General features: G+C 35.4%; 1 protein-coding gene across 3 annotated transcripts in view; it reads right to left on the bottom strand.

Annotated features, from left to right (window-relative positions):
- The window catches only part of fbxw7 (F-box and WD repeat domain containing 7), a 193,978-nt gene that overhangs the window by 10,269 nt on the left and 163,491 nt on the right, over nucleotides 1-20,218 (bottom strand). For all 3 annotated transcript variants that reach the window (XM_051107310.1, XM_051107316.1, XM_051107324.1), the window contains 6 exons: nucleotides 18,436-18,503; nucleotides 15,943-16,081; nucleotides 12,390-12,524; nucleotides 9,912-10,035; nucleotides 9,639-9,775; nucleotides 7,730-7,843 (listed from right to left, as the gene is read on the bottom strand). In XM_051107310.1, coding sequence (XP_050963267.1) covers nucleotides 7,730-7,843; nucleotides 9,639-9,775; nucleotides 9,912-10,035; nucleotides 12,390-12,524; nucleotides 15,943-16,081; nucleotides 18,436-18,503 — 717 coding nt within the window. The remainder of the gene's footprint in view (nucleotides 1-7,729; nucleotides 7,844-9,638; nucleotides 9,776-9,911; nucleotides 10,036-12,389; nucleotides 12,525-15,942; nucleotides 16,082-18,435; nucleotides 18,504-20,218) is intronic.

Here is a 20,218-nt window from a genome sequence, read left to right as displayed (position 1 = left end):
ACTCATTTTACAGTCCACATCTAATCTTAGGGAAGAAGATACCGTGCAAATTGCGGCCGGGGCGGTAAAGTGCCAGTGCTTATTTTGTTTAGTCTCCTTCCAAAAATCCACATCGCGCTCGCCGGACTGAAGCGGCTCGCATTTCAGCACCCTCGTCCTTGTGATCGAAACCCACCGTATCTGTGAATGGCCAGGACTGGCGTGCACATTCATGTCTCTGATGGCGAGCAGACTGTTTGGAGCAGCTGTTTTCATTGCTAACCCGCCTATTTTCATACCTAACCCTCAAAGCTTTTCATTATCAAACCACAGACTACAATGGTTTGTGGGAACTGTAGTTTGAACATCATCTGTCTGGGAAATACAGTTAAGCTTTTGAGCCTGGACTCTGTAAAGGAGTTAAAGGAGGGTATACAAGGAAAACAAAGTAAATGATAGTGTGTGGAATGGTTCTCGTGAACACAAAACGTTTCTAGGGTTGACACAGCTAATGGATATTTGGGTAGAAAGAGTTTTAGTACAAACCCTAGCATGTACAACAATACATTTTATGGGTCAAAATGATCAATTTTTCCTTTTATGCCAAAAATCATTAAGATATTAAGTAAAGATTATGTTCCTAGAAGATATTTTGTAAATTTCTTACTTTAAATATATCAAAACTTCATTTCTGATAAGTAATATGAATAGCTAAGAACGTCATTTTCTCAATATTTAGATTTTTGCACCCTCAGATTCCAGGTTTTCAAATAGTTGTATCTCAGCCAAATATTGTCCTATCCTAACAAGCCATACATCAAATCAGATGACGTATAAATCACAATTTCAAAAAAAAAAACAACAACCACCAGTGGTCCAAGGTCACAAATTAGTACCAAGCTTTCTGAGACTGAACAGTTGGTTAGAGGTTGGACCAATGTTGTTAATATTTTAACTTAAAAGTGAAATATGTTCTGAAATTCTAAAAGTTCTAAATACTAAAATAAGTTCTAAAAATACAGCATATAAAATTACTAATACTTATAAAATGCAAAAAATGCTAGTTTAACAACACGCACAATAATAGTATACAAACAACTAAAACAACACTGGGCTATCCTCATTGCATATGAATGGTATGGAGATAATTACCTAACTACAGCTACCATAAAATCCATTTAAATATCTTTAGTGAGGGTGTTAAGACCATCAGGCTGCAAACAAGAGGTTTGCACTAATTTAAGAACAGATTTAGATGTATTTTCCATAATATATGATTTGCAGGATCAGCATAAGAACGTAATCTCCGACTGGGTGTGTTTGTTTCTCTGATGCAGAAGTGGGTGGAGGGTTTGGGCAGGAGTGCTGCAGTCTGCATGTTAAGGAGTTGGTGGTCAGCCAAAGGTGCAGTCTGAGTCATGGCTGGAGAGAGCGAGGGAGGGGGAGGAGAGAGTCGCAGGAAATTAAAAGCAGAATAAAGCAGCGAAAATGAGGGGAGAGAGCGTGAAATGGAGCCAAAAGGCTTTAGGATGACTGAAAGATGTGATGAAAGAAAGAAGTAAACAGGAGGGATGGAGGCCGGAGGGCTGTTTTCACAGTATGAGCAAAGGCATATGCTCATACTCTCCCTGTGACCTCCTCACTCCTCTCTACAGTACGTCCTGTCACACCCAGGCCTCCTGCGACAGCATAAACATCTCCACGAAAGGTGACCTCCAGAGGCAGAGAGCTGCTTTTGAACATTGCATAAACAGTCTCATGGGCTTTCAGACCTGAAACTGTTGATATAAACCCAAGGTTTCACACAATTCATACTTCACCCTCAGTACATAATCCTGGAAAATTTTTGAGATTTCACACTGTAGATCCGGAAACACCAGGTTAACGTTAGTGTTTGCATACCCTTAGGGTACAAAGCGCAAGTAGCTGCTTTAGTACTTGCTAGTTTATCTGTGGAAATGTTGGCAAATAAATCTGCTTATCACTTTAAGACTTCTGAAATACTACTGAAATACAAACATAATACTGTTGCTATTTTATTCCAGTTAACATTTGTCGCCGCTGTTCAATAATATTTTTTCCCCTCAGGTGCTAAAACTAAACGGTACAAAAAGCTCATGAATATTTTATGAAGTAAGCACTGAGAATGTTTATGATTTGTTGTTTGTTTCCAAATAACTTGCTGTAACTTTCTAACAATATTTTCCTAAGGCTATCTATCTATCTATCTATCTATCTATGGGATTTTACAGAAAATTTTAAAAAATACTGTATAACAGAGCATAACAAGAATATTTATATGAACTACTTAGCATTTTATTAATTTCCATAACTTTTCCATTAAAAAGTATTTGATTTTTAACTTTTTTTGGTAATATTGCTCACCCCTAAAATAACCCTTATTGTATCTTAAAAACTGTCTTCATGTGCATAAATATAATATCTTTATTTATATAAATATTTATTTACTTTAAATTCATTTTATTTTATTATTATTTTTTTTAATGTTTCTTCCCCCTAGAGATTACATACTCAACATTTTTTTTTTAAACCAAATAAATATTTTGTAATACTTTATATTTTATAATTGCACATAACATTTTCTGGTAACACTTTACAATAAGGTGTCGTGTTAACATTGGTTAATGTATAAACTAATATGAACGAACAATGAAAAATACATTTATTACACCATTTATTAAACTTTATCAATTCTAGTTAATTAAAAATACAGTCGTTCATTGTTCATGTTAGTTTACAGTGCATTAACACAAACACAACTTGTGACTTTAATAATGCATTAGTAAATGCTGAAATTAACATTAGGATTAATAACTGTTGTAGAAGTATTGTTCTTAATTTATGTTAACTAATGTTAACTTATGAACCTTATTGTGTTACAATAATTGTAACAATATTTCTATTAACTACAGAATTTTCCATGATTGTAATAACTGCAATGACCTTTCCAAGGCTAGGAAACCGCACTATTGAAAAACAGGGCTAGCCTGGCTATGTTTTCCTTTCAAAAATTACAAGTGAGAAATGCAGCTTTAAGCACAGTGTGAAAAGCCTTTCGCCATTTATTTAGTTTTATTTTCAAGATATCCACATAACCTTTTGTGGCCACCAAAACCTTCCACGCCACTCATCACTGCACAGGTGAAAAGAGCTGTGGGTAAATCCCGTCGACACATCTCACAGAAGCCAGATTAAATACGTTTTAGCCCAGGGCTGGTTGTGATGTGACAAAGAGAGAGATGTTGCCCAAGTCTCACTGTCACTATATAAGGAATGTTCCACAGGCGTTTTGAAACCGAGACGTCAAGCATGTCCATACAACCGGCACAGAGGAAACCTCCGTTGCTTCAGAGTGCTAGTGATCGTCTCTGAAGTTTTAGGAAGAATCCTTTTCGACTCAAGGAGATGAGTCTGACAGCTCCCAGTGAGACAGAGAAAGAGTGCTACATATAATCCACGACGTGGTGCACAGATTATCTCTGAAACACCTCATCTATTTATCATAAAATCTGAACCGTGTAGTTTTTGTTGGTCATGCCATTGAGACAACAACATTAAAACCAAAGATCACAGCAGCCCCTATTCTTAACTTGATCCTAGTTCAAAACAACTCATCTCTTTGCTTATGTTTCAGTCACATTCATCCCTCATCAGAAGCTTATCGTGCTGTACACATCCTCAAGCGTGGCACACGTTCAAATGAGCAGGATGCTGTGTTAGAGCCTAATCTTTCCTCAAAATCACTTTCCTATTACACACAGCATGAGGCCCATTCATTTACTATGGAAGGAGGCCAGTAATAGCATTATCATGCTAGCGTGGGTGAAGATGGTCTGTAATCCACGGCACGCCCATCAGTTCATCTACTGCTCATATCAGGCGTTGCTCAGACATTTAGTTATTTTCATACCTGGCTAATGACACTGGGATGAGCTATAAAACAACAACAATTTAGCAATTTAAATTTATCAACCAGTATACATTCTCTAATGTGGTTTTCCAAGCGCTTCCTAAACAGTTTTTTAGATTCAGCTGAAAACATGTCTAGCTAATTATTCTTAGAAGCAAGGTTCATAAAAAAAAAATCTGAGGTTCTAACTCTTATGGGCAAATTCTTCCATTAGGTTACAAATCTGGGTATGATCGTAACAATTCAAGCAGTAGACTGAACAAATATAAACTCAAATATCAAAAAAGGTTCAAACTGAACTTTTCAAAAAGACTAAATGTCAAGACTACATGTCTCAAAAACCTTGCTTTTTAATGTGCATAGAATGGCTTTCATTAAAATACAACTTATAGCAAGCAGTATTTCTCTATAAACTATAATCTTCTCCTCTCAAGTTATTCATGAATTACTTCTAGAAACAGAGGGAACCAGCCCATGGTGGTGTTGCTGCCAACTCCCAATAAACATTATCTATTATGGGAAAAGCTGTTAATCTGGTCTCAAATCAGCAGTGAAGGGCACCTTCTTACCTACACAGAAAGAAACCTGCTGCTTCCAACAGATGGACTGCAGCAAAATGGCCCCTTTGGACAGATTTTTGCGAATGGCGGTTTTATTGTTTTAATATTTAAACTCAAAATGAACAGCAATATAATGAGTGAAAACAGCAAAGGGCGTTTTAATGAGAACGGAGTACTTGTGTGCAAAGGAATTCCAAGTATTCTCTCACTATGACATTCTTCGGTCCTGGCTTTTATCCTCAGACAATATCAGAGCAAAGCAAACAAAGAATGGAAAGAAACTTGGACAATGAGACATCCAACCACAATACAAAGAGAAAGCACACGCTTTCATTCTTTAGACAAAATGGAGGTCAACTCGTAAAAAAAAATTTGTGTGAGAATGTGTGTATATGGGGGTTGGTGATGTACAAAATCTGGACCTATGACCCACAGGAGCCTATTTGTCTAGATCTGCTATCGATCCCAACCCGAGAAGGTTTTAGTCTCAGAGGGTGAGTATCTGCCTGTGAGCGTCTTGCGTCCTGTGAGCTGAGCTCCTGGGGTTTACAACACTTAAATGGTGAACTGAAGTGTAGCGAAAGGAAAAGTAAACAGACCCAAGGTCAAGAAGACAGAGAGACTGTAAGAGAAGCGGAAAGAGAAGAACGAAGCAATGAAACAGAAGGGAGGGAGGGCCACATCCATAGATTCAGAGAGGCAATGCGGCCGAAATAACATTTGCGGCTGTGGCCATGACAACAAGACAGCAGACTGCTGATCAAACGTGACTGCGTGATGTGGAAAACACAAATATTTAAAAACAAAAAAGAATGTATCCTGGATGTTATTAATGTATTCAAACAGACAGTTAACAGCTTACAGCTGAGTGAACCGCAGAAATGAATAGAAAGTAGGAAAGAACAGTAGAAGAAAAGCAGTCGCACTAAATCCCACTGTCCCCTGCTTCGCTGTTTCACTTCCTGACAGCCTCTTCAAAAGACACAGCATTTCCTGTTTAATTGGCCACAGTCAGTGCCGAAGGACTCTCTAAAGCATTGCATCAGACTTGAGACACTATTCATCCAGCTATATTCTCTTTCATATTAGGGGTGAACAATATAGAGGCACGAAAAAAATTATCGTCTGATATCGGCAATTAAAAATATATTTTATTATAATGTAACTATATTTAAATCTTGAATTAAAATAATACATGCTACCAGTTTTTTTTTTGATGACTTTTCTGCTCACCAAGCTTGCATTTATTAATCCAAAGTATAGCAAATACAGTAACATTTTGATTTTTTTACTATTTTAAACAACTTTTTTCTATTTTAATATATTTAAAAATGTAATTTTTATGATCAAAGCTAAATTGTCAGCATCATTACTCTCTCTTTCTATATATATATATATATATATATAATAGAAATAGAAATGATTACTTTTATTCAGCAAGGATGCTTTAAGCTTTAAATTGATCAGGAGAGAAGATTAAGACATTTTAAAATGTCTGTGTTTAGAAAACAAACCTGAAAAAAATTCTACTCAACTGTTTTCAATGTTTTTTGAGCAGCAAATCAGAATATTAGAATGATAAAAGGGCCATGTGACTGGAGTAATGATGCTAAAAATTCAGCTTTGAAATCACAGGAATAAATTACATTTTAACATATATTAAAATAGAAAGCAGTTATTTTAAATTTATTTTAACACTGTGTACTTAATTCAAGGCAGGCTTGGTGAGCAGAAGAAACTTATTTAAAAAGCATCAAAAATCTTCCTGTTCAAAAACTTTTGACTGGTAGTGTATATTTAACTTTTAGCTATTTATTTTATTTTAGATGTTTATTAGCTGATATAAAATATTTAATGCTGATATTGTGCTCAAAATTACTTTTAAAATCTTTCACAAACTATTTGTTTTTACAAACACGGATACATTTTATACATGAATATATATTTATTCATGAAAATATGGTTAGCGCACTCTCCGATTGGACGAATGACTGTTTTAGCCTTATTTGAAAGATTCTGGATATAATTCTCAGCAACAGAAGCTGATCCAAGCTTTACAAGCTTTTTCAAGCTGGTGCTTCTTTTCGACAGCTCCGCAAACAGCACTGCATGATGGGAACAAAAAGGCAGCCTGCCATATATGCGGCGATGACCCTAATCATGGCGCATCTGCCATCTGCTACGATGATGTCTCTCATCAGACAGCATGTTGCTGCTGAACCAATCGCGTCTCTGCCGTGATAAGACGAGAGCCAATCAATGCGCGCTAATTTGATTACAGAAGCTCAAAGGCTGATAACCTTGGGAATGATTTGAGATCCTCTTCTGTGAAAAGCGGACTAGTGAGAGTCACATAGAGAATGGAAAAGAGAAAAATCTAACAAATGTGGAAGATAACACCAGCGTTAGTATCTGGTAGGATAGTGAACATCACAAGGAGAGATTTCATTAGTCTCTGAATGAAAATGGAGGTCAGGATGGAAAGGGCAGCGCTGCGTGATGAGTGAAACGCACACACAGTATTTTACAACTGCCATAAACTTGCAGCACAAGGACCATGTCACAGCATCAGCTAGCGCAATGAATCCTTAAAGTGCAGGAGAAAGGGAATGGCAGAGAATGGAGGTGAGAAAGCAAGAGAGAGAGACTGTCAGCCAGAAAGACACTGTGTTTGTAGTTAGTGATCATCTTAGCGTTCAATAGAACATGACTCCTCACGTTCTCATGTGAATAAGTGATGAAGATGGTCGTGTGCAGGTTTTCTGGATGAACTGAGACGGCGGTGAGTGCTGCAGTACAAGCATGTTCAATGAAAACACGCATCCCATGAGAGAGAGTGAGAAGAGGACAAAGAGCAGACAGCTGCACATCGATGTGCAAACGTCAAGACGGATACATCAAATATCTGAAAACATTTCAAAAACATAAGCAAAGCTACCAAACATAATGAAAAATGGTAAAAAGCCAAACCGCACAATACCATAACCAATTAATTATTCAGTCGCAATTAGGAAAATTAAGTTATCGTCTTTGACATGGATAGTGGATTTAAAGGCAATTATTTTAACCACTAATATGTAAGTGTGACCCAAATACATATTTGTTAATTGTGTTTGATCTCATTTTAAGCGGAATCATCTGCTGTAATTATTATTTTTACATTTGTGAAAATTCATGTATTCAGTCATTTGTATATTTATCAGTGCTTGTGTGTTTTATTATGTCCTTAAAATAAATGAAGGAAAAAAACAAAACTCACCTTTCCAGTAACAGCAGACCATACTTTGAGTGTGTTGTCGTCTGAGCCGCTCACTATGCGGTTTCCACAGAACTGGAGACAAGTGATGACATGGTCGTCATGGCCTTTCAACACCTGAAAATAGAAGAAAGCCACAGCAGAGAAAAAGGAGTAATTACAAAATGAACACAAATGCTAGTATTTCAGTGATGTGTGAGAACGATGTGATGCTGCTGATGTGGCAAATGACACAGCAGCTTTCAATAACATGACAGATGAGCAGGAGCCCACAGGTTCATGGTCACCATGGTAACAAACGAGTGAGGTAAACCACTGCTGTTGCCGGTCGGTCTGGTGCAGCTGAAGCATGTGTACATGCGTAACTGAAGATTCAGATTTTTTGGCACCCTAACGTGCCTTTGAGTGATTTTTTTTTAAGTAGCTTTTTTCAGGCTGGTGCAGGTAATTTTTTAAACATTTCTGTTCCAAACCTGGGCCCCAGGCTGATGGGTGTCTTTCAAAAGGAATTCCAAATGAGACAAAGACTAAGGCTATAAAAAGCAATAAAAAACAGTTTTAAGTGCCAATTCTGCCTAAGTGATTAAAGTGATTGAATATTATACCTTACAGTAACAAGGAACGAGGAAAATGAAATCAAGGCAAAAGAGTAGAAGCAAATTTATCTGTCGGTCTGTCCAAAAGTTTGGGGTTGGGAAGATTTTTTAAATGTTTTTGAAAGTATCTAATGCTTATCTCGGCTGCATTTGATCAAATACAGTAAGAACAGTAATTATTGTGAAATACTACCATTTTAAATAATTGTTTCCTATTTTAATATTTTTTATATATATCATTCCTATGATTGCAAAGCTGAATATTCAAGCAGCCATTACTTAGACTGCAAAAAGAGTAAAGTTTTGAAATATTTTTACTATTTAAAATAACTGCTTTCTATTTTAATAGTGTGATCAAAGCTACAGCAAAGCTTTCAGCATCATTAGTCCAGACTTTAGTGTCACACTAAATATCTAATATGCCGATTTGCTGTTCAACAAACATTTTTATTTTTAATATCATCAATGTTTAAAAGGTTGAGTAAATTTTTTCATGATTCTTTGATGAACATAAAGATCCAAAGATTAGCATTTATCTGAAATAAAAAGCTTTTGTAACATCATACACTATACCATTTAAACTTCCATTACCATTTAAAGTCAGTATTTTTTTTTTTTTTGAATTATAGAAATTAATACTTTTATTTAGCAAGGATGCTTTAAGTTGATCAAAAGTGATGATAAAGACATTTATAATGTTACAAAATATTTCTATTTTAGATAAATGCTATTTTTCTACTTTCTATTCATCAAGGAAACTTGAAAAAAATTCTACTCAGTTTTCTACAAAATAATAATAATAATAATAATAATAATAATAATAATAATAATAATAATAATAATAATGTGTTTTAAACAGCAAATAAGAATATTAGAAAGACTTCTTAAGGATTGTGTGACTAGAGTAATGATGCTAAAATTCAGAGAAATAAATTACATTTTAAAAAATATTTGAATAAACAGTTATTTTAAATAGTAATTTTTTCACAATTTTACTTTTTTTTTCTGTACTTTGGATCAAATAAATGCAGGCTTGGTGAGCAAAAAAATAAATTAAATTAAATAAATTAAAAATGGTAGTGTATATATAATTTAAGTTATATATTAAAAATGTATTAATTTATTTCCTGGATATTAATACATACTTCCTGTGATGTATCGATGTGTACACGTTACATGTGCCATTTGTGACTAGTCAAACTTTTGGAATCTCATTTAAAATGGCTGTATATCCCGAGAAGACAACTACGTAGGCCAGGATCAGGGAATGTACCGGTGAATCAGGATTAAGAATAAGCAGTGAACAACACAGCTACCTTAGGTGATTTGAGGTCTCCTCTCCTCCAGTTGGTGTCTATTCTGTGTTGTCTAATGTAGGCACTCTTCCAGGGACTGTGTGTGAACCCTGGCTTGATAACCTTCCTTCTCTTTATGTGCAAGGGTTCGTCAATACCTGCAAAACAGAAGTTTTCTATGTTGGTGACACTAATGATTCAGTGCATGATGTATTAACCACATTTTATTTATATACATATAGTTAAGGGATGAATTTTCAAAGACACAGAGTTGGTGGAAAGAAGTAAAATCACCTTCTTCTTTGCATTTTTCCCTCCAGAGCAGGTTATCCTCTGCTAGAATGCGCCAGTAACGACACGTCTGAGCTGCCTGAAGCAGATCCTTTGGCTCCAGAAACGACAATACATGTAAGGCCAACTACAACAAGACAGACAGACAGGAGAGAGTGAGAAAGATAGATGTTATAGAAAAAGTATGTAGATGTTGTAATAGATGCTATAGAAGGTAGGCTACAACGGGGATAAAACAGAATTTTGATTTTATAGGTTTATACAGCATAGGATTTCAGACAAAAATACACGAAAGTCTGACAAAAGTGATTAAACAGAATACCGGGCAACTGAAACCAATTTTAATAAGTATGTTTTTAAATCTCAAATGATTTAAAATGAACACTTTGGGAAGTAGTGAAAACTCAAGTGTGTTGAATTTTGCAAAGACCTCAGTGAAGACAGAGCATGTCCAAACAGTTCCACCATTTCTTATGCAATCTAACATAAAGGTTGCAGCCTGAGATTCCACAGTGTGTACAGTATTCGCCTAGAGGTGCTTTTTCCACAATCTGCTTCAGTCAGGCAGACAGACACACCCTGAATACTACTGCACCGACACTGAAGAAAAACAACCTGATGGGGAGGAGAGCCAGGAAGGAGGGGGACAAGATGACAGGTGATGGAGAAAAAGAAAGGCAAGCTGAAACTGTGACAGGAAGATGAGAGGATGAAAGGAAGAGAGGGCTGCCATTAAAAAAAGAAAAAGAGCAGAGGAAGGAAAGGGGATGGGGGAGTTTCCTCTCTATATTCCTGAATAGCAGCTGAGAGACTTGTAACATCTCTCTGAAGAGGTGTAACAGAGGACATGCCTGTCAAATGAACTCCAGCACTTACTACGCTCTAAAAACCACTCTGTTAAATATCAGTGGCATAAGGTGCAAGACTGTTAAAATTAAGAGAAATGAAAAGGTCTGTTTCAAGTTCATGGCTTGAAAACACTAAAAAAAAAAAAAAAAAAAAAAAAAAAAAAAAAATGATGAGATGTACAAATGTACAAATATATACAAATTTGCATACAATTTACAAAATCATAACTGTTACAAACTGCCACGAGAGCATGTTTGATGAATACAGTGTTCAACTTTTTTTCAGCTTCCTTAGTTCCAGAAGTATTTTTCCTATTTATTTTCCATTTAATCTTTTTTAACTGGAACAGCAAGATTTTTACTGTCTTTTAGCCTGCCAATCCAAAATACAGCAAAAGCAGCAATACTGTGAAATATTTTTATTAGTTATAATTGCTTTTTATTTGAATACATTTTAAAATGTAATTTATTCCTGTGATCAAAGCTACATTTTCAGCATCATTACTCCAGTCCCATGATCCTTAACATTTTAATATGCTGATTTCTGTTCAAGAACTTTTTTTTTTTAAATTATCAATATTTATAACAGTTGAGTACATTTTTCAGGATTTTTTGATGTATAGATCAGCATTTATCTGAAATAAAAAGCTTTTGTAACATTATACACTATACCATTCAAAAGTTTTTTGTGCAGTAATCAGAATATTACAATGATTTCTGAAGGCTCATGTGACTGGAGTAATGATGCTATAAATTCAGCCTTAAAATCCCAGGAATAAATTACACTTTAAAACATTCAACCAGAAACCAGTTATTTTAAATTGTAAAAATATTTAACATTTTTACTGTTTTTGCTGTACTTTGTATCAAATAAATGCAAGCTAGATAAGCAGAAGAGACTTCTTTACAAAACTTACTGTTCAAAAACTTTTGACAGGTAGTGTGTCAAAAACAGTCAAAAAGACAAAAAGGTACAAGACTGTGTACTTAAAGGCTTTAATGTAGGAAAGAACTACAATCAACAATAAAAAAAAAGGATACATAAAAATGTAAGTTAAAAATGTAGATTATATATTCAAAAAATATATATTTTTGGTCAATGGCAAAATATGTATCTATATAAAAATGGGTGGGCACTAAAGTGTTTTTTTTGTCATAATTCTAATGCTTATCATGAATTCTTTGCAGAATTATGGGTAATATAGTTTATCAGTAATGATCCACTGACTTGATTGACTTGATTAAAAAAAAAAAAGTTATAATCGAGCGGGTTTAACAAAGCATTCATTAACAACCTCTTCACTCAGAGAAGGTTTGAATTTAGCTTTTTGTAAGTTATCATTAAAATTAGTAACACTATGGAGAAAATGAATGGGATTTTTACTTCCGGAACCTGACTGTTGCACACTTTTGGACACAAATGTGTCTTAATCTGGCCATATCTAATCTGAGTACATTGTTTTGAAACTACCAGTTGGGAAGTTTTATTTGCAAGGCTAATACAGCACTGAAAAAATTGTGACTGGACTTGCCCAAGTTTGCTAGGTTAGTAGCATCAAAAGTTTCTGGGGAAAAGAGTGCATTTGATGAAGTTTCTGAATATTAAAATGAGTGATTTTAGAGTTATATTTACCTCTCTGGGCAGGAGTGAGATGAAGTCTCTCTGAAACTGTGGTTCGATCACCTGCATCATGTGTTTCACCTGCGTTGGCTCACAGCTATCAATCAACTCATCCAGCGCAAGCAGCTTCTCTGGGCCACTCCAGCTCTGTAACACACACCAGCACGTGTTACTAAGAACATATAAAGCATGCGCATACCCATTTACAATAAGAGCTTTAGATTTACATTTCAATTAGGACTGGAGAAGCTGTTATACAGCAGCAAACGGTTCCTTGAAATGGTAACTTCTGGCATGAACGTAACCATGAAGGTTCTCGTAAGTCAAACGGAAGAGACTTCATGTCTTGAGGCTGCTGGAAAGTACCCAGAGTTCGCTCTCCCCATATTAAGCTGCGGTCAACTTTATCCAGTTGAATAAAATGTTTCGCTGATCTCATGGTGCTCAGAACTTAATTCGCTCTCAGTGAGGACGTGCTGCACCGGAGAGATTGTGCCAAAGTCATTCCGCTCTGAAGCGCATCAAATGAGAGAGGAGGATTGCTCAGGGATGTTTATGATGGAAGAGGGATGTACAGAAGAGGACTATGGGGAGGCAAAGCACCCGTAATTTACTGCCGAAACGCTTCAGCCGTGGGAACTCGGCGTTGTTGTCACAGGCTGGTTTATGTCTATATGTGTTTATGCAAGCATAACTGCCTCTTTTAACCACTCAAAATAATTACATAACATTAAACAGTTGAGGGAAAACCAGTTTAAAATATTCAATTGTGTCAATTCTTTAATAGAAGCCAACTAATTAAACTAAGCCCAAGATGCATACAAGCTTACAACCAAATTTTATTAATGAATTTCATTATTTTTCAAAGACACTGTCATTTGTGCTTACTTGAAAAGCATTTTATTTTTAAAAATCATTTTATAGATAATGCACTTACAATGAGCAAGTCTGGATAATATAAGCGAGTTTAATAATACTAATACTAATATATAGAAGCCCATTTTCGAGTTTATATCTCGCAATTCAATTGCGAGACAAAAAGTCCAAATATTGAGATAAACAGCTGCAATTACTTTTTTAAAAAAAAATTATCACAATGGCATAATATAAACTCGCAATTCTGAGAAAAAAAAAGTCCAAATTATGAGTTTGTCTTGCGATAGTCGCAATTACCTCAGTGGCAGAAACAGAATGATTTTTACTAGTAGCAGCAGCAGCAATCAACAAATAATTTCTATTAATGAAAATATAAATATATATTATTTCTTTTCCTAAGCAAAACTAGAGACAAAAATATTAATTGTAGACATTTCCGAGAATTTAAAAGACTGTTTGCCTTTTCCAAAATCACATATTTAACATTCACTGCCAGAACTCCATGCAAAAATGACAAGGTTGCAATTCTAGTGCCCGACTTCAGCCCTGAACATACAGAACTGTCACTAAGATATATCACCACAGGCTTCTACTGTAGAATGCAGAAATGAGACATTTAATGTGAATCACGTAAGCGATACTGAAGCAGTAAACCTGCTGACTCATAGAGATGCGGGGTGTCATTTGCACCTCCTGAAATAAGCCTTACAATATCTTGGGACAAAAACAAGCAACTCATCAAGCACTGACTGAGCAAATAAGCCAAACAATATCTGAACCCGTTGCGTAATGGTGCAAATGGACCACAACTGAGAGGATATTATACCTGACTATTGAATTTGTCCGAGACATCATCTAACAACTCGCCTTTGACGTCATAAAGGATTATGTGCACATTCCCACTGCAATTTTATGAAAGGATTTTTTGAGTAACAGAAATCTAGCATGACTCTCAAAATTAATTCGGAAGCAGCAAGAACATATCTTGGGCAAAACTTTACTCATTACATGAAAGCTCCTTTATCCTTTTAGTCAACACAGGTAACTGCGATTTCATGCCAGAGCAGCTTCGTTAAGCCCGAGGACTGATGAAGCCTGTAATTATCTGCAAGGCAGAGCAAACACTGACTGAGGTGGAGCCTCAGCTTTCTGTTGGGGCTTGAATTGTTGAGTTGTTTTAGCAAAAGGGATATGACATGACGATGAAGATAGAAATAGCTGCAAACTTACAACACAATGGCCACATGTGCTTAAAGTAGTCCTCTTCCAGAACAACAATTTACAGGTAATGTACTCACCCCCTTGTCATCCAAGATGTTCATGTCTTTCTTTCTTCAGTCATAAAGAAATTATGTTTTTTGAGGAAAACATTTCAGCATTTTTCTCAATATAATGGACTGATATGGTGCTCAGAGTTTGAACTTCTAAAATGCAGTTTAAATGTGTCTTCAAACGATCCCAAATGCGGTTGTAAACGATCCCAGCTGAGGAAGAAGGGTCTTATCTAGTGAAACGATCGGTTATTTTCATAAAAATAATACAATTTATATACTTTTTAATATCAAACGCTCGTTTTGTCTTGCTCTTTCCAACATCTGTTTTTTTACGGTTCGTGACAGTTAGGGTATGTCGAAAAATTTCCATCTCATGTTCTCCCTCAACTTCAAAATCATCCAATATCGCTGTTTTACCTTTTTTGTTAATGGTGTTTGATCTTCTTTGCATGTTCATTTTGCAAACATTGGGTCGGTACTTCTGCAGTGATGGAGGATTATTTTGAAATGATTTTTGAAGTTGAGGGAGAAAATACAATCAGAGTTTTTCGACATACCCTAACTGACTTGAGCCAGAATACACAGAGTTCAGGGAGAGCAAGACAAGACAAGCGTTTGTGATTAAAAAGTATTTAAATTGTATTTTTTTTAATGAAAATAACCAATCGTTTCTCTAGGTAAGACCCTTCTTCCTCAGCTGGGATCATTTACAACCACCTTTGGGATCGTTTGAAACCGCATTTAAACTGCATTTTGGAAGTTCAAACTAGGGGCACCATAGCAGTCAATTATATGAAGAAAAACCCTGAAATGTTTTCTTTAAAAAAAACTATTTCTTTACGACTAAAGAAAGAAAGACATGAACATCTTGGATGGGTGAGTACATTATCTGTAAATTGTTGTTCTGGAAGTGGACTTCTTTAAACAGAGTTTAGATTCAGTCAGATGTTAGTAATAAAGGTGCTTAATACATTAAAACCAGACTACAAAAGTTATGTTCTTTAGCAGAAGCTCTGGAAAGAGGAAACAATAATGGCAACAAATTGTCAATTCATGGCCACAATATCTTTTTTTCCACTAAATATCACACATGTAACTCTATAGCCATTTGTAAATTTTATAGGTCTTCCTGGTCACATTCGCATCCAGCTATTTTTAGCTGTACAAAACAGCTTGCTTTGCTGCTTGATAATGCAAATTGGGGTGTTATGCCACATTATTTTAATGTATTATTGTCTTAATTATGAGCACACTGGTTTGTTGTTGTTTGTTGTTATTCTTCTCGTTATTTCCCTATAGTGGCTAATGAACTGGAAGTCTCACCCTTTGGCTTACTTCCGCATTAAAGAAAACGTTGGATAATGTTCACTAATAACCACATCTGGCAAGTCTTGTCACAAACTAGTTGAGCTCACCTGAAAGGTCCGGAGCCACTCATGCAGGCCTGTGGGGGGCTGGATGGATGTGATATGTCGTCTCTGCTGACCCTGCCCATTGACCGCTCGAATGTCCCTAAACGTGGTGGGGGTGGCTGGGTACGGCAGTCCTGTGGGACTGTTTGGTGATGGTTAAGGAGAGAAGAATGAGAACGTAAAAATTAATTAGATTTCAGTGGCTAAATAAGATTTAAAACACATGAAATTAAAACATTCAAAGCAAAAAAATATTCTAAGGGCATTCTGGTGAATAACTTATAAGTCACTCTGACAAGAGACATCTGTATTGTGGTAATTCAGGAATATAAAAAGGCCAGTGGAGTTTATGGAAGATTCCAAAACAAAATGGTTCATTGGATGGAGCTACTATGAAAATCTGAGGCTTTATTTCAGAACAATAGCTTGAGAATTACAGCCAAAACCAAAGTGGTGAGTTGGCCTGAATCGGTGCCAGATGAGCACTACAGTCCACTTGAGCCACTGCTGTGGTTCAACATTAGACAACATGACCATTTACTTCAGCCTCAGAACTCAATCAGGCAGCATGATTTTATTCAACCACCTGCTCCAAATCAATTCATTCAGATGTTTATCTTCATCCTTGTTTCATTCATGGAAACCCTTTTCTTTTTTATAGTTGCTCAAAAGCATTTAATGTATGCAAACTATTAAGAACTGAAGCACATTCCTTTTTCCACTTGTGGTGAGGAAGGGACACAGAGTGTTGTCCCATGTCAGCAGTCCTTACAGCACTTGTGTCTCTGGGGCCCTACACTAACACCAAAAAGACGATTCAGCACTCCATTGCATTCTGCTTACCTACGGATACCTTGCAAGAAACCAACGGATGAGAGAGGGAAGAGTGCAGGCAAGCACGTAGTGAGGTCCGTTTCATAATGGATTCATATTTAATGGGATTTGAGACCAAGATGCCAAGATGCTTCAATTACCCAGTGCACAACTGCTGCCTGGTTGGTCGTGTACTGTTCTAATATAAACCACGAGAACACCTGCGTCTTGACAATAATGCATGAACACTCTTCAGAGCTGACTGCTGAGCTTGGGTTTGCCGACGAAGGAACCTCTCGGGTGGCGATTCCATGTTTAAGTGGTTTCAGAGTGACAGTGTGTCATTTCTGTGTCATTGCGAGACCAAAATAACCTAGATTTGCATTTCCTGATGTATATATTACTTCTTGCAAGGCAGCAAAGGAAAATGTTCTTACATTTCAGCTAAACTAGATTATTAGATGGATACTAGGAAGGCTAATCATAATTAAAATCTAAAAATCTAAAAAAAATGTTTCCATCAAATTTGCTAATTTTATTTAGGTGAAAAAAAAAAAAAAAAGAATAAAGCTACATTTTTATCCCATGCATTCTACAGAACATTATCATTTCTGTGGAAATTTAGGCAAAACTGAAAAAGCATTTATGGCCCTTTTATTACTGAATACTTGTGGTTAAGAGCATGAAGACAAAACACTGAAATCGAAGCAATCGAAAACAAATGCTATATGTCTGGGAGACAATGAATCAAAGTCACATGACGTTTTGGATGAGATTTGAATGGGATTTTAAAGGAATTCATTGTGTAAATGTGTTTCTGAAAGTTTGTGTATGTGTTACTTTTTCATCTTTTTTCCAACTTCACTTTTCATTAGCATCTTAGTGTTTCCATCCAGCATTTTTTGATATCTTAATTTGCATTAAAATATGTGGATGGAAACCAGACTTTTATGGGGTTTTTTTTTCTCTCTTTTTTTTCCTAAAAGAACTTTCTTTTGTAACAAAAATGTGTTTTGTAATCAATTTAATGCATCCTGGTGTTAGTATTTTTTAACTACATTTACATTAATTAAAATCTTAAATCTCAATTTTTATTTAATAAATAAAGACATTACAAACTAATATAAAGAAATTAAATGAATTGACAAATTAATAATAAATGTTAAAAAAAACCCCAAAAAAAAAAAAAAAAAAAAAAAAACAATGTGACCCAGGATCACAAAACCAGTAATAAGGGTCGATTTTTAAAAAACGATTTGCATCATTAAAAAGCTGTATAAATAAGCTTTCCACTGTTAGTATAGGACAGTATTTGGCTGAAATACAACTATTAGAAAATCTGAGGGTCCAAAAAAAAAAAAAAAAAAAAAAAAAAAAAATCTAAATATTGAGATTATCACTTTTACAGTTGTCCAAATGAAGTTCTTAATGCATATTACTAATCAAAAATTACGTTTTGATACATTTACTGTAGGAAATTTGTTAAATATCTTCATGGAACATGATCTCTATTTAATATCCTAATGATTTTTGAAATTAGAGAAAAATCATAAAGAGGGATCTTCTCATAACTATGCCTTTCATATCTGTTACTGTTCTAGTAGGTAAATGTTCCCAATAAAAATGAATGCAACACATGCTAAAACATTTTGCAAGTTCCAGGTAAGGAGGTGGAAGATTTACCTTGGACAGGGCTTTTTTCCTGAAGGGAAAGGTCGAACCTCGGGGCCATGGTCCAACTTCCTCTTCATCTAAAACAAAGAAAGGGAGAGTGCTGGTTAGTTTGGGTTTGTAGAGGACACTACAATTACGAAAAAGGACAAACCACCAGCAAAGCAATTTGACAGTAATGACTGGGTGGATGTTCAAATAACATTTCTAAAACATTCCTCAAACCACATGCTACTGATCCACCTGTGTTAAGAGTTTACTGAGCGAGTGGGTATTGTACTAGAGTGTGTGTTGGGCATTGTGCTAGTTCTCTCACCACCAAATGTAGGCCAAAGAAAGGAAGGTCATGTCCACTTTATAGTGACATGGCACAGAAAAGATAAAGTCTGACAGCTGATGCTAACGCTTGTCATGTGAGTCTTCAAAGAGGTATATGGGATAAACACACGCCCATCACAGGAGTTGGAAAGGGGGGCACGTACACACAAACACACATCTGTGTGGGCGTGACAGGCACCGTGCTTTCACAACAGTCTAAATTTATATGGGCATAAAGGGGAGAAAAAAAGAGCCACCCTATGCTTCACTGTCTCTTTCTATGTCACCCACCCCCGCACAAGCTAAAATGGCCCTGCTTTTGCTGCATAGTTGGTGCCTGGCTACGGAGCATCTACTCCGGAAAAACAAGGGTTCAGTGTCCTCAACACAATGAGGTCCTAAAGCACATTTGAATAAAACTATTTTAGGAGGGTACAGAGCTGCCAGTGAATCTGTGTAGTTCACTTTCAGGAGGAGCTCAGTGATAGACTCCAAGTTATGAATCATTGTGCCGTGCCAAGGGTTTGTGAGTCATTAAGGATTTAAGCTCAAATTAAGAGTGATGAGTAAAGATTTTCACTACTGACAAAAAAGGCACACGCCGTTTACAATGCAGTTGTGTATCACGCCACTGGTAAATAACAGGTCTGAAATTATACTCAAATCACAATGGCAGTGCTTGTAAGGAACATTTAGTACTTACAGTTATTTGTATATACTAATGATTATTTTTAAAAAAAAAAAACTCACATCAAAAAGGTGTACACTGAATAAACCAACAGAATACTGGTTAAAGTGTTTGAAAAATACACTACCAGTCAAAAGTTTCTGAACAGTAAGTTTTTTTTTTTAAAGAAGTCTCTTCTGCTCCCTAAGCCTGCATTTATTAGATCCAAAGTACACCAAAGACAGCAAAATTTTGAAATATTTTTAGTATTTAACTTCTGTTTAAATATATTTTGAAATGTAATTTATTCCTGTGATTTCATTATTCCAGTCACACGATCCTTCAGAAATCATTCTAATGTTTCGATTTGCTGCTCAAAAACATTTATTATTATTATTATTATTATTATTATTAATGTTAAAAACAGCTTAGTACAATTTTTTTTCTTTGATGAATAGAAAGTTCAGAAAAACAGCATTTATGTGAAATAGAAATTGTTTGTAACAGTATAAACGTCTTTATCAACAATTTAAAGCATGCTTGTTAAATAAAATATTAGTATATAAAAGTATTTAATTGTAAAATGTACTGTTAAAATGTAACTGTTGAAATATTGATAAAAAATGCTTCTTGAATAGCAAATCAGCTTATTAGACTGAATTTTGAAGGATCATGTGACACTGAAGACTGAAGTGATGATGCTGAAAATTTAACTGATCACAGAAATAGATTACATTTTAAAATATATTCAAATAGAAAACAGTTATTTTAAATAGTAAAAATATTCCATTTTTTTCTTTGGATCAAATA

Source organism: Labeo rohita, chromosome 1, assembly GCF_022985175.1.
Source record: "Labeo rohita strain BAU-BD-2019 chromosome 1, IGBB_LRoh.1.0, whole genome shotgun sequence".
In the NCBI taxonomy this organism is placed as follows: Eukaryota; Metazoa; Chordata; class Actinopteri; order Cypriniformes; family Cyprinidae; genus Labeo; species Labeo rohita.
This window is presented reverse-complemented; position numbering and strand designations above follow the sequence as displayed.